The following is a 15,541-nucleotide window of genomic DNA, read 5'->3' on the forward strand; positions in this document are numbered from 1 at the left end:
CATATTAGGTGACACAAACTTTAGTGATGCCGCTACATATGGCAACATTCTGGGGAATCCTGGGGTTGTAATTGGGGGAAGTACCTGAGCAGTCTGATTGAGAAATACCTCTCTCTAAACTGCCAATACCAGAATTTCATAGAACACTGTCATTGCAATAACAGTGGAACCATAATTCTATAATTGCATAACATGAAAAGGGCCCAGGAGGGCTGTACAACTCTTATCGTTGCTTTAGAGTCTTGTTTTGCATACCAAGTAATCCTTACTTGTTCTTGCAAAAATAATTTTGCGAATGTTTTACATATTAGTGATTTTGTTTTGTTTTAATTGTAACAATTTAGCTTTGTCAGAAATTGGTGGTTAAAAGTGAACAGTAATTAATTAATACTGTACCCTTCTACTTGATACCCACAATTAGCAAACAATGGTTGATGTCCTTTAAGTGTCGTACTCAAACGAAATTCCAACTTATGTCTGCTTATGCCTTTTTAAATTATTGCAGAGATTGGTTTTCTCTTCCACACCCCACAGGGGCCAGAATTGCTTCCTGGGACTCATCATTTTGTTGTGATGATTACCTGAAATATCATTTTGTGGCTAGTGGAAATTGTAGAAGTTTCTAGTTATTTCATGACTAACAAGACCCAGACACAGATAGATGAGTTACATAAGAGCCAGTTTATTAATCTAGATTCTATTTAACTTTGATGAGCTTGGAAAGTAACAAGAAATGGGAATAACGTGATATGGGTTTAGCTGAGGCCAGGTGTCACATCTTGCCTACCTTCTCTTGGCAAAAAACCTGAACCTCAAATCAATCCGATAATTGGGTTGCTCCCTTGTTGGCCATCTATTGGAAGTCAAGTCCAAGACACTCATCTTGTCCAAGTCCCAAGATTTTATAAGTGAAAGAAAAAATCCAAACTGTCAGGACCCAGAAGCCTTAAACAATGCCAGACACAAAATAAAGGTTCAAACACAGCTTTATTGTAAACAAATGGACCTACAAAGCACTTAACTTCAGTGCTAAGGGTCTCAGGAGTGATTTGGCATCAAAAAGAAGTCGTTACAAAGAACAAAAATAGAATCCGGTTTATAGCGCTGCCTTATAATTCAGGTTAAACAAAAAGTGAAGCAAACTGCTTGAAAATCGAAATGGCACCAAAACACAGTCACAGAAGCAGGAAAAACGTGGTTTCAAAACTAAGAAATGTTTCAGTCACAAAGATATTAGAGTTTAAAGTCCAGAAAAGCCAAAAGCGTAGTCAAACCAGTCCGTGGTCAATCCGTTGGTAAACAAGGCTGGAATGCTGGAATCACCGAGGAAACAGGAGTACAGGAACACACGAAACTGTAGCCCAGGAACCAAGGTTGAAAGTTGGCAGCACAAAGAATTATGTCCAATAAAGATACTTTGCCTTCTGCGAAGTACAATCCAAACTGAACCAACTTTTATCTCAAAGTTCTTCCTCAGAGCTTGATGAGCTCCCCACCCTCTCGTCATCACTCTCAGCTGCCCCCAAACCTGCAGCTGAGTGCCCATTCCTCCACCTCTGCCAACGATTGTCAGGATTCAGATCCTGCCAATAGTCCCCTGGCTGCCAATCCCCAGTGAACCCCTCAAATTCCTCACTAGAGGTGGGTTGGTTACAGATGTCCCTTATGTTTTGCATACAGGTCCAATCTAATTCCTCCTCCTCTTCCATATCACTCCCAGACCCAGAACTTCTTTCAAACCCAAAGAAATCTTCATCCTCTGTTGGTGCACAAAGTATTTCCCGAATACGTTTCCTTTGTAATTCCCCCTCAGACTCTGGCTCGTGAGCAGCCCTCTTTACACCTCTGCTCACCTCCCCATCCCTCATCTCACAACTGGAGAAGCCTGGAAACGTGTCAGTATCACTTGGAGCCATAATGATTTCCCTAATGCGCTGACGCTGCTGTTCTCCCTCCGACTCCAGAGTAGACCTGTTTTTCCTGCTACCAGGAGTAGCAACTCGACCAACACGCTGAACTACAACACAAGCTCTGCCTTAAGGATATATTCTTTTCCCTTCCATCCCAGGTCCCAGGACCTAACGAAGCAGTTCCATAGTGCTAGCCTTCACCAAAAGGGTGGCAAGTGTACACCAAAACCCTTATATTTGCCACCTGCTACCTATCAAGTGAAAGCTTAATTACAGAAAAAACTCATTGTCAATTGTCCCAAGTGAGCTAGATGCAGTAAAATATCAGGAAAAAGACTATTCCTATCCAGCCCAAGATAATTAGCAACGTTCACAGTGCAATGGAGGCAGGAGGGAGGGCCATGAAGTGGTGACCAAAATGAGGCATGTGAGTGGGCAAATAAGCTTTTTATTGACTTCAATTCAACCCTTTCATGCACACTTCATGACAGACACAAAGACACATTGAGGCCATCAAAGATAGCCCCTCCCTAACAGCGCTGTTGCCATACAGTTCTGAGATTCTACTCCCATAGCTAAATTCAGACTGATGACATCATCTGCTGAGAGCCTGGTGGGTTTTGATAGATGATGTCATCATTTTGCATCTCATGCTAGAGCAGCATTTCTCAACCTGTGGGTCGGGGCCCCTCGGTAGGGTCACAAGGTGGGTGTCAAAAGGATTGCCAAAGACCAATATTTTCTGTTGCTCATGGGAGTTCTGTGTGGGAAGTTTGGCCCAATTCTATCATAGGTAGGGTTCAGACTGCTCTTTGATTGTAGGTTAGCTATAAATCCCAGCAATTACAACTCCCAAATGTCAAGGTCTATTTTCCTCAAACTTCACCAGTGTTCACATTTTTTGAGGATTCATGCCAAGTTTGGTCCAGATCCATCATTGTTTGAATCTACAGTGCTCTCTGGATGTAGGTGAACTACAATTCCAAAACTCAAGGTCAATGCCCACCAAACCCTTCTAATATTTTCTGTTAGCCACGGAGTTCTGTGTGCCAAGTTTGGTTCAATTCCATCATTGATGGAGTTCAAAATGGTCTTTGATAGTAGGTGAACTATAAATCCCAGCAACTACAACTCCCAAATGACAAAATCAATTCCCCCCCCCCCCCCAAAAAAAATCCCATGAGTATTTAAATTTGGGTGTATTGGGTATTTGTGCCAAATTTGGTCCAGTGAATGAAAATATATCGTGTATATTAGATATTTCCATTATGATTCACAACAGAAGCAAAATTACAGTTACGAAGTAGCAACAAAAATAATTTTATGGTTGGAGGTCACCACAACATGGGGAACTGTATTAAGGTCATGGCATTGGGAAGATTGAGAACCACTGTGTTAGAACATAACTAAAAACTTCTTTCTCCTCCTTCCCCTTTCTCCACTAACTACAGAATGGGAATTCATGGGGGGGGGGGGGGGGTTTGCAGCAAACATATGAGTCCAGAGGTGTGTGAGTAGAGAGTCACATATTCTTGTGCTATGCTGGGCAGTGGAGGATCTCAGCCAATGCCTTTTCCCATCCTTTCCCCATGATTTTAAGAGGAAGAATTTCCACAGAAAAAAGATGCCAGTCAAAAGAACAGAGAGAAAAAAGATGGGGAGGAAGAGAAGGAGGATGAAGAGACTGCTGCAGACCGCAGGAAAAAATACAAAAAACGCAGGTTGAAGGAAGCTGGACTTGATGTTGAGGAATATGAGGAAGCCTGTAAAAGCAGGAAAAACCGAGCCAATCAGAAGACCAAGGATGGAGGGGATTTCAAAAAAAGCAAGAAGAGGAAGAAAAGGAAAGGCAAAAAGAGAAAAGGTTCAAGGTAATGCACTGTGGTTATTTTCTTTGGGTGGCAATGATTCAGTTTTTCTGATGTGGTAACTGAGGCCCTATCTACGCTGGCTACTTAGGTTGGTGTAGAGGCAGATCAGCCCCATGGCAGCCTAACACTGCATGGGGCCCTGCATTAACCAAAATCAGGTGAAAGTCCAAATTCTGCCCCATTCTGGACTATCTCCCAACTAAGGGCCTATGGGGACAATTATCCCCACTGCCATCCTGTGTTTCTCAGGCTCAGGTGGCATGTGGAAACAGGATGGCAGTCCCCTCCCCCATTGCATCATGGATCCTACCTATCTGCCATTACATGCAGAGATGTTGGACGTGGTTTCATGGTGTGCGGGGAAGCAGAGGAAAGGAGAGGGGTTTCCAACTCTCTCCTCTCAGTATCCTCTCACCTCAGATGAAATCTGAGTAAGACAAAATAGTAAAACCTGTTCTATAATTTCTAAAGGGCATCTGTTGTGTGCAGCTGAGAGCCTTAAATTGTTTTTTTTTCTTCAAAAACAGACTTTGTAAAAAGGTAAATAATCTGGCAATTACACTATTTCTTTTAATATTATCTGGGGAAATTCTTTTAAAAATTGAAAAAAATGCTAAATGTTTATTCAACTGAGTGATTGGCCAGAGTGCAATCTTTTTTTTTTTTTTGGGGGGGGGGGGGTGGTATATATGAGAAAAACAAAATGTTACAAATGAGAACCCTTTCATCACAGATTTTAACCCGCAGGAGGTTTGTCAGAAAATTACATGTTGTAGTCTAAATAAAATACAGTCAAAATGTGAAAAGAAAAAGGTTTGAGAAATGTTTTTGGTTTACCAACTGAAAGGCTCTGTGGAAAAGCCAAGTCTAACATCTATCATTTATGTCCTGATTGCATTAATTGCAGCACAAAAATGGTCTTACTTTGAAAATAATTGAAATATTGAAGTTGGGCCAGAATGTAGGCATGTGGATGCTGCAAAGAACAATGATCTTACAAATGTTATTTCCACCTGTCCTATCCAGATGGATCCAACCTGCTCCTTTTCAGGATAGAGGCACTAGATAGAGCCTTATTTTCACTTTTTACAACAAATGAAGACAACCAAGACTTCCCAGGCACCTTTTTACTCTATACCCTGGTACACATGTTTCCAAATAAATGGGGAATTATTGGAATGGGACTCACTTGCATCAGGTTTTCACTAAAGCATAAAGCATTAAAAGCAATGTACAAATACTATTAGAAGTCACACATTGTGAAGTGCTGATTTTAATGTTGATTGGTTTTCACACTGCTTTAAAGAACATTTCTCTCAAGGCAAGCCCTTGTTAGCTGAGGATTCCCATTTTATTAGCTGAGGATGCCCATTTTATTAGCTGGGATGCCCATCATCCAAGCTATATCAGGAAGGAATGAGGAATAATATCACATTGACTCTAAGGACTCTAATTGAACTCCATGGATGATGAAGATGATGATGATGATGATGATTTATTTATATCCCACCACCATCTCCCCGAAGGGACTTGGGGTGGCTTACAAGGCACTGCAGGGTGCACATATGACATACAATATGTAAAAATTGTACAGAAGTATAAAACAAGTCACATAAAATTATAACAACAACCCCCCCCCCCCCCGTCAACACATGGAGCATAAAGTCAAAACAATACAATTTTAAAACAACAGTAGATCAAACTAACTGCCATCAATTCATATGTGCCAAGTGTCAGCTTCATATGGGCCCATTCAGTCTACTCAAGGTCAAAGGCCTATTTGAACATTCAGGATAGGATTGAAGGATGAGAGCTAATCCAATCTCTTTTGGGAGGGGGTTCCAAAGCCAAGGAGCCACCACAGAGAAGGCCCTCTCTCTCATCCCCACCAACCGTGCTGGAGAAGGTGGTGGGACTGAGAGAAGGGCCTCTCCTGTGGATCTCAGACCCACACAGGTTTTTAGAAAGAGATGTAGTCTCGAAGATAGGTTGGACCTGAAGCATATAGGGCTTTATAGGATGATGTACAGAGCCAGTGGGAGTGAAGGATGAAGACAGAGCAAGGGCCTAGTAGTGTAAAAGGCATAATTTCCAATTGTCCCAGTTTTTCAGGCACAGTCCTGAGCAATCTGTCATCCCACTTTCTCCCTTTGTCCTCAGATAACGTAATTTAGGAGTGAGGAGATAAAATCGTTTCTTTCCCAGTAGGTTCAGGCAAAAGCAACTACTTTTTTGTGTCAGGAGCGACTTGAGATGTTTTAACATCCTGTAGGAGGCTTCTCACATGTTCCTGCACGAGGAGCTGGAGTTCACAGATGGAAGCTCACTCCGCTTCCCAGATTTGAACTGCAAACCTTTTGGTCAGCAGTCTTGCCGCCACAAGGGTTTAACCATTGCGCCACCGGGGGCTCAATTGAACTGATAAGTACAGATACTACACTTGATCTTAGCCAAAAAGGCTGAGAAGCAAACAACTACAACTTCTCTAGCTTGTGTGCTCTTCCTTATTTGCCATCTTGAGCCATGTTGCTTGACAACAAATGTGAAATATTGACTGTTATAGGCAGAAGGTCCTAGTTATAGGAAGTGGCTCCTAGTTATAGGAAGTGGGTCCTAGTTATGCTACGTATGTTTTTGTCTCAGCAACAGAACAGTCCCAAATTACATATTCTTTGATCTAGTGAGAGCAGGTGCCAGTCAGGATGACCACATATGGTATATAAAAAACCTCTAGGATTTGCAAGCAAAGTTGGCAGTTGCCTTGGCCTGTCGGTTCTACAGGCCAAGGCAATGGAGATGAGGAACATGTGATGCAGGCTTATATAAAGGTCTCCTCAAGTCATGTGAGAATATTATGGAGTTAGATTATTTAATGATTTAGCAATATTGACTTGTTTCCTAAACTACCCACAAGCTTTCCAGATAAGCTTCCATACATCTTATTCATATCTTCTTCAATTATATAGCTCTGATTCTGAATCTGAGGAAGAGCTTACAGAGGAGGAACTTGCTAAACTGAAAGAAGCACTGGAAGAGAAAAAGAAGCTAATTGCCACACTGCGAAACAAATCTTGGAAAATGAAGAAGAAACTGGAAGTCTTGAAGTATGTTCTGGTTTGCTTTAAAACATTGAAGTATGTTCTGGTTTGGTTAAAAAAATAGCTTGCAGGCTGTGTTCATGTATGAGTGTCACCGTGATGTAGTCATTTTGGTATTGGACTAAGACTAAGAAACCCTAGATGCCCATAGAAACCCACAGGGCCACCTTGGGCAAGCAACACTCTCCTAGCCTCAGAGGAAGGCAATGGCAAAACTCTTTATGAGTAAATATGCTCATGGGAACCCCTTAATACATTTTCCTTAAGGCTTGCCATAAATTGGAACCAACTAGAAAGCTCATAATATGCATTCCTTTGATTTTTCAGCTCTTGATTGCTCACATTGAGAGGGCTATGGAAGTAGATGCCTCTGAAAACCATTGTGTTGGAGATCATAACAGAAGTTTTCTCATGGTCATGATTAATTCATACGAGCAAACTAGGCAGCAACACTTAAATGTGGATGCATTTTAATGAGAACTTGTTCCTTTGTGTGGGGGTTTTCTATAGGATTGTCATAATCTAGTCAATTGCCAGAGTTTGGTATTTGAGTCAGGGTAAGCATACAAATCAAACAGTCATCTAAACAGCTCTCATCAATGATGTCTTCATCTTAAATCTGGTAAGGAATGCCCCTTCAGATTGATGTAGGAATTACTGAAGTGATGAAGTCATATGTCATCTAATATTCATCTCCAATCTCCATTAATCATTCTAGTGAATTAAAGAAATTCATCATTTCTTCCTGACATAGTTTATCATAATAACGAAGTTATAGTAGAATTGAATGAAGATGATATAAAGTAGCATTAAAAACACAGCTTAAAATGGAAGCAGCAAATGCGGAAGACCCATCTCACCACCAAAAGTTATTTTACTTGTCATCACTTGCCCCACCTCTGATAGCCTTGGAAACTCAGAATGGCACATTTGTTTTGCTCACAGAAATCAACTAGTTCTTTTTTCCTTTCTAGGTGTCTAACTTTGGTGTAATAGCAAAAATGAGTTTGGTTTGAATTGGGAAAAACAAAACACCTGGTGATCTTTTTGTCTGTGGCCATATGCTAATCTAAAAGGTGCTTCACATTTTTGTGTTCATAACAGCATAGATCAAAAACTAGCAGAATAAGGATGGGTGAGAAAAATGTGAGTCTTTATTTTAATGTGAGACTCAGCATGGACTCAAACAATGTGAAACTTTATTTTATTTCTGTGCTTGCTATGGGATTGGTTCAACAACGAATTGTATTCAAATGTCTACATTTGAAAAATGAGTTCAAACATACTTAGAAATTGGATAATGATTACCAAAATACATAGATTTGGCAAATCTGCACAAAAAATATGTGTAAATATATGTTATAAAAGAAAAAAAAGGATGACAAGTTCACACATGTCAATATTTGATATCCTTTGAGAGACAGTACTTCTTGATACTGTTTCTTTTGAATTCAGTGGAGTAGGCTATTGTTATGAGAGCTGAAAAAAAACACCTAGTCAAGTACCATAGGACTTTTTGTTGATTTTGCTTCTCTATAAAAGAAATAATTTCACAGATTCAGATGTAAATCATCATGGTTTTCTAAAAAATGTTTGATACCCATATGAGAATAAAAGAAAACCAAAATGTTAGATATGTTGACTCCCATATCTTTGAATCAAAGAATCTATTCCAGGTCTTAGGACCTCATCACACCAGAGCATGGGTCCACTTTAAATCCAGTTTCTGCCTCCTGCAGAATTCTGAGGCTTGTAGTTTAGGGAGGAGTCTTTGAACTACTCAGCTAGGCAGTTCCTGGGCCTCACTAAACTACAAACCCCAGAATGCTGCAGGAGGCAGAAACCGGATTTAAAGTGGATCCATGCTCTAGTGCAGTGTTTCTTAACCTGTGGGCTGCAGACCCTAGTGGGCTGCAAGGACATAGATCTGGTCTGCAGATTTATTTATTTATTTATGCTCTTTTCATGCCACCTTCCACTCCTTCCCTGTCGCTGACCATGGCAGATGTTTTGTATCAGAAACTACAGCCGATGTGGTCTATCCAATGTAATTTTCTGAATCAGCACCCTAAACTGAATCTAAAATTGACCAAAAACTGATTTGTAACCCTTTTGGTGCTAATATTGGAGAGTGGTCACTGGTCAAAGTGTTCCCTGGTCAAAGTGGTCCCTGGTCAACTGTTCCCTGGTCAAAAAAGGTTGGGAACCACTGCTCCAGTGTGATTAGGCTGTTAGTCATGACTTTGAGCAATTTATTCAAAATATTACAAAACCCTATTCAGCACCCTGTTCACCATTATTCACCACCCTATTCACCACTCAAGTCTGAGTGGCTTCACTAGCTCCACATTCACCGCCCTTGCCAAAAGCCCTGACAGTGGTAACACTGCCACAGTGAAGGTCTGTTGAGTCAAATATTCCAAACCAGTCTAATCATACTTCCTATGGAGTTGCAACCTGGTGATCATTGAATTTATAACGTTTTAAAATCCAGTCTGTTAAATGGGTTGACCGGGAAGAGCCCAGGCTGTTCAATATTAACATCACATTTCTCTTTAATGAGATTTGAGCTGGTGCCTGGAACCATCTTGACCTGTTACTGAAAAGTTGAGCAACGCGTTTGAATCCTCCTCTTTAGCAGCATTTTCTTCAGTCTGGTAATTCGTTCCCTACTTCTGCAAGCTCTGAAACAGCCAGTGTACAGTACACCTAGCACTTTAGGAGCTGTAACCCCATACCTACAATTAATTATTAAGTCGGGCCATTTAAGGACAATAATACCTGTGTCCATGAAAGATTGATGTCCCTTGTGTTGGTAATTAGATTAATGTTCCTTTGAATTTAATAATATAAGTTAGCTCAGGGAGTAGGCTTGGGCCTGGTGATAATTTTACCATAACACATGATCTGACCAGTTACAAAACCTAGTTTTGTATTTCCTGTGTTTTTGACACTTTCCAGTCTTTGAGTAAGGATGTACTTTGAGTAAGGATGTGTATGTGTGTGTGTGTATGTGTTTTAGTCTGATTTTTAAAGTTACTTTACAAACAGGTAGCATTTTTCATTAGTATTTACATACTGCTATGGGGCGATCAAAGAGTGTTACTTACATTCAGATATTGCACAAATGTAGCAATATGTTACTGGACTCTAACTCCCAGCATTCCTCATTGTTGGATGTGCTGAACAGGACTGTGGAGGTATACAAATTGCAGGGTTCAGAATCATTTGACTATCCCTGCCTTAAGAATGTATTCAATGAGATTTGAATACATTCAGTTGCCATCCTTCGACAGCTGCTATATTCCTGGGTAGAACATGGGAAGGATTACTGGTACTGTATTGACAGTGGCCTATTGGGGCCCCTGAATGAGAAAACAAAGAGCTGTGATGCTAATTTCAGTGGTTCCTTGCTATCCACTGGGATTTGGTTCCAAGACCCTCTGTGGATACTAAAATCCTCAGATTTTGGTATCCACTGTATTGACAGTGGCCTATTGGGGCCCCTGAATGAGAAAACAAAGAGCTGTGATGCTAATTTCAGTGGTTCCTTGCTATCCACTGGGATTTGGTTCCAAGACCCTCTGTGGATACTAAAATCCTCAGATTTTTGGTATCCACTGTATTGACAGTGTATTGACAGTGGCCTATTGGGGCCCCTGAATGAGAAAACAAAGAGCTGTGATGCTAATTTCAGTGGTTCCTTGCTATCCACTGGGATTTGGTTCTAAGACCCTCTGTGGAGACCAAAATCTGTGGATTTTGGTATCAAGTCCCACTATATACAATGGCACAGTGTCCCTAATAGAAAATGGCAAAAATCAAGATTTGGCTTTTGGAATTTTCAACTGAATATTTCCAAGCTGTGGATGGTTGAATCCGTGGATATAGAGGCCAAATGTGATCCATAAAATATCTGATGTGGGCTTTCAGCCTACTGTGTTTCAAACTAATGCTCTGTGGTCATATGCTGGGAAGTAAAATTGTAGTTCTAAAATCCTATCACAAGGATAGAGGGCCCATCAAATACAGACCCCACCTACACCTCTGAAACTGCAGGTGGTGCTTCACTTACCATCTTTATCATTCTCATGACCATACACACTGTTCGTTTCCCATAAAAAGCCCTTTATGCTGCTGTGGCTGAATGACAACTTGTGTTTACTGCAACAACATCCATTCTGTGTCCTGCAGGGGAGCAGGGTTTAAAGTAGGGGTCACATTTTTGGGGAAAATCTGGCCGGATCTGGCAGTGGCAAAGTTGAAGCCAGTATGAATGAAGCCAGTGCTCAAACAAGCAGGCCTAGCTCTTTCCATTCTCTCTTGCTATTACCCTTTCTCTCTGTGTATGCCTCCTTTTTATGCTTCACCCCCCCCCCCCGAGTTTGGAGATTATATTTGCAATGAATTTGTTGCTCAAGTGCATCCATCTAGCAGGCTGCTAGGAAAAGAACAATCTGGATTACTTGCAGAAGGATTTCAAAATTAGACCAAGGGCCAAATGAATAGAATCCACATACTATAAATGGCCCTAGAACCAGAGGTAACCAGCACTCTGTTAAAGTATAGAATGGCCTTGGGAGATACTTTTTTTTTTTGGTTGCTTTTTTCTTCAATGCAGATTTTAGGGCATCAACTAGTATTTTTTTTTATCACAGCTTGGAATAGTTTCATGTATGAACTATAGCTTTCAGAATTCCCTAGTCAGCATGATGGGGAATTATTGTAGTTGTAGTTCAAACATCTGAATGACAGCACAGCTGTATAAAATCAGGCAGTGTCTAGAAGAGACTATTTGAGGTGAACAAAGGATAAAGCATTCTGCAGCAGTGGCTTGATGACTGCAGTAGCAACAAAGACTTTGTTTTAATTAGCTCATTGAACATAATAGCATGCACGTTTGTTGCATCATTACCCCTTGGACATCTTTGGGGAAATTTTACTCAGGCAGTAGAGTGGCTTTTCATATATTTTGTTTGAGGAAGTCTAGCGGGAATGCTTTCTAAAATGAAATTCTTATTGAGATGTGTACGGAAGCACCTTCTCCCTCTCCACCTCTACCTCCACCTCTAATGGTAAAAAGATCCTACATATAAGATCTATTATTTATTTATTTACTGCATTTCTATGCCACCTTTCTCAGCCCAAAAGCAACTCAAGACGGCTTACGCTGGCACGATTTGATGCCATAATGAACATAAATAAAATTAAAACAAAATTAAAAACAATTAACACACATTATAAAAACCTTGTAAAAAGCATTAAAAGCATAAAACACCAGTAACTTCCTATTAGCTCATTTTCCAAAGACATTGTCAAGCCATTTCATGTTCATTCTTTCCTGGGTTCCATATTCATCCATTACACTCCGTTTTTAAAGGCTTGTTCAAAAAGCCAGTTTTTTTTTCAGAATGTCAGTAGGGAGCTGATCTAATATCCCTAGGGAGGGAGTTCCATAGCTGAGGAGCCACCACTGAGAAGGTCCTGTCCCTCATCCCCACCAGGCGTGCCTGCGATGAAGGCAGGATCGAGACCAGGGCCTCCCCTGAAGATCTTAAATTCCTAGCTGGTTCATAGGGAAAGATGCGTTTGGACAGGTAGGATGGGCCGGAACCATTTAGGGCTTTATAGACTAAAGCCAGCACTTTGAATTGTGTCTGGTAGCAAATTGGCAGCCAGTGGAGCTGGTACAACAGAGGAGCTGTGTGCTCCCCGAGCACTGCTGAGATCCCTCCATCCTCTTCATTTCATTCACAGGGTGCAGGCAGAGTGGAATGAAATTGTCTTGTCTGCACTGTCTAGCCATTTCCTTGAGTTTGGCATTTATTTAAAAACTTCTTTGTGTATGTAAACCTATATTCATGCACAGGTCTCTTCCTTTCCCTCTTGATAGATTGCCCAAGACTTCCAGCATTGTGGGAGGGAAGGCACATTTCACACAAATGCCAAATGCTTGGGACTACAAGCTGTGATCTGACTCCTTCTCATATATTCACCAAAAGAGTGGGGAGCCATGTGCATATTCTTTTATAGTGATTTGGAGAGAAATCCTTCCATAGCACCCTTTGAGCTCACATTAGTTCCTCGCCATTGCCTTTCAGAGAATGAATGGCAGAGTGATGTGATGTCTTTGGCAAGATTAGAGTCTTTTGACAGAGATCTTCTTCATCTCAGTGTAAATAACCATATAAACAAAAGCAAAATCAATATTTTTGATGGGTGAAGCTCCTAGCTCTATAGATAAATGTAACGAATTGGAAAGAACCTAAGAAGATTCATGGGTGTGAGGTGGGGGGCACCGGATTTTCAATATTCTTGGGTGAAATGCATGGTTGTCATAGAATATGAACTTGTGTGTCTAATTTACTGTTACATCTAGACCATGGACAATTACTTGAGCAACAAATTCATTTCAAGTATAATCCCCAAACTCAGAAAGTACTTAATTTCTATCCTCATTACAATTTTAAAATAATTCTTGTATTCTAATTCTAATTCTTATTCTTCAAAATAAGAGACATTAGGATTAGATAGATTATAGCTGTCGATCCTCCACTAGATGACTCTTATTGGTTTTAATAAGATTGTTTCCCAAGTGGTATACTTCTTGTCATAGAATTTGATTCCCCCTTCTACATTTCTCATATCTAGCATGTTTTGCTTTGTGATAGGTTATTGGAAAACAAATGTAGTTTTGACTTGCAGGTCTAACAAAGCACACATCTGTGGGAAATCTCATTGTAGAGTGAAAAATGTGTTAATTGTATAGAAAACATGTTCCCTTTCATGATAACTTTATCCATAAAATAGATACTTTCAGTTATTTTAAACATGTGAATGCTGTAATTCACTGGACCTTGGTACAAAAACACTCTCTTGCCGCTCTATCTTTGTTAGTCCAGCACCCACAACAGAGCACAAGGCTGTGGCAGAATGAGACACAGTCCACATTAACCAATTAATCATATAATATTCCTCCTCCATCATTTATGAAGCCATATCTTTGTAATTATGTAAGTAATGTTAAAAGTTGTAAGGTATAGGTAAAGATTTCCCTTGACATTAAGTCTAGTCATGTCCAACTTGGGGGTGGGTTGCTTATCTCCATTTCTAAGCTGAAGAGTTGGTGTTGTCCGTAGACACCTCCTAGGTCATGTGACTCTTCCCTTTCCTTCATCCCTTTTATGCTGCCAGGACTAACATGGCTACGTCTTTGAAAATGGCCACTTTAGGCTGTTTTCTTGCCATGTTCTGGATAATACAGCCAGCTATAGATGGATGAAATTGGCCCCTGCAGCCACTGCATTGCCTCCTTCCTGCCTTATGGTAACACATTATGATGATCAATCTTGAGTAACAGTTCTCAGTATTTCAGTAGAAAAAGACCAATCAGTGAAACAATGCTTTTAGAACACCCTGGCAAATATTTTTCTTTCACTTTTCTATTTCTTTTTCAGGGAAGCCCAGGATTTTGTGGAAAAATTTGAAGGGGCTCTTGGAAAAGGCAAAAACAAACAGTTCTATGCTTTTAAAGTGATGATGTCAAAGGTAAAGCAATTGTTTCTGTGAAATGGGTGAACTGTGATAGCTTGTTCTGTCTTTTCCAACTCTCTACCATTTGGATTTGGTTGGATGGTCTTTAGACACTCTCACAGACATCAGTGGGTTGTGATCCTGTTCACCAGCATAACTTTACACCGCTTAGATGGCATAGGCAGTGCAGCTAAAAAGAAATCTGATTTACTCACATTAAAATTAGTGTGAATAAATTATGTAGTGTGCATTTAGGAATTTAGTCCCAAGCAAAGCATATTGACAAGCAGTCTGGTATGGCATATTGGCTGTGTAATTCCCCTTTCACTTAGAAGATCTAATTGGTGCTAGTGTTGACCTCATTTTGGCTCCGAGTATAAACTTGGCTGACTTGGGAAGACCTTGGGGCTTGGTGATCAAAATTTTGTCTTGGTTATTGGATTGTGTCATTTATTTTAATTATGACAAACTGCTTCAAATATTTGATTCAATTTAAAATTGTTTTAAGTTGTTTTATTTACTGTAGTCCACCTTGGAATCTTTGGCTTTCATACAGGATAGAATTTTTTAAACAAATCAGAAACAAACAACTTTTACCAAACATAAGGATTAAAATTGGTAGAGTGAAGGAACCTTTGTGTAGCAGAAGCATAACTCAGGACAAAAGGAAAAACCCCTATCTCTAACACTTTTTGCATATGAGTCCTTGTGGGTATGATCACATGACACTCTGCCTGTTTTGTATGTAACCTGTAGGGGCTCTTATGGGAAGGGTATGCAGACAGTAGCTTTTGTAAGATGGATTCCAAATTGTCTTCACTTTTAGTTTTTTTTCGTAGTGTGCATCAGGCATGGCTTCCCAGATGTGATTATACTCCCATATGCATCTCATTAGCTGTGCCAGTGATGTGTCCCTCGAGATGTGTTTTGAGTGTGGTGTTTTCCTATCAATTGATTCTCCTTTGTTGAATTGGCTAGCAATACACTTCTGTTGGTAGTCAGAGAGAGAGAGAGAGAGAGAGAGAACCTGAGTAAAGCCATTCATGTTTTCCACTTTCACAGTATTGTTTCCTTTTTTGGTTTGTTTAAATATCAAAACTGCACAGCTCCATGGGAACAGAAATATATT

General features: G+C 40.2%; 1 protein-coding gene and 1 pseudogene across 1 annotated transcript in view; one reads left to right on the plus strand and one right to left on the minus strand.

The window, feature by feature from the left end:
* Window positions 1-3,517: 3,517 nt before the first annotated feature.
* TMC1 (transmembrane channel like 1) overlaps window positions 3,518-15,541 on the plus strand; it is a 64,219-nt gene continuing 52,195 nt past the window's right edge. The window contains exons 1-3 of the mRNA XM_067465578.1: window positions 3,518-3,781; window positions 6,748-6,885; window positions 14,337-14,427. Of these exons, the coding sequence (XP_067321679.1) occupies window positions 6,860-6,885; window positions 14,337-14,427 (117 nt within the window). The 5' untranslated portion in view covers window positions 3,518-3,781; window positions 6,748-6,859. The remainder of the gene's footprint in view (window positions 3,782-6,747; window positions 6,886-14,336; window positions 14,428-15,541) is intronic.
* Window positions 6,162-6,252, minus strand: LOC132769527 (U2 spliceosomal RNA; annotated as a pseudogene).

The sequence above is a fragment of the Anolis sagrei genome, chromosome 2 (genome assembly GCF_037176765.1).
Source record: "Anolis sagrei isolate rAnoSag1 chromosome 2, rAnoSag1.mat, whole genome shotgun sequence".
Taxonomy (NCBI): domain Eukaryota; kingdom Metazoa; phylum Chordata; class Lepidosauria; order Squamata; family Dactyloidae; genus Anolis; species Anolis sagrei.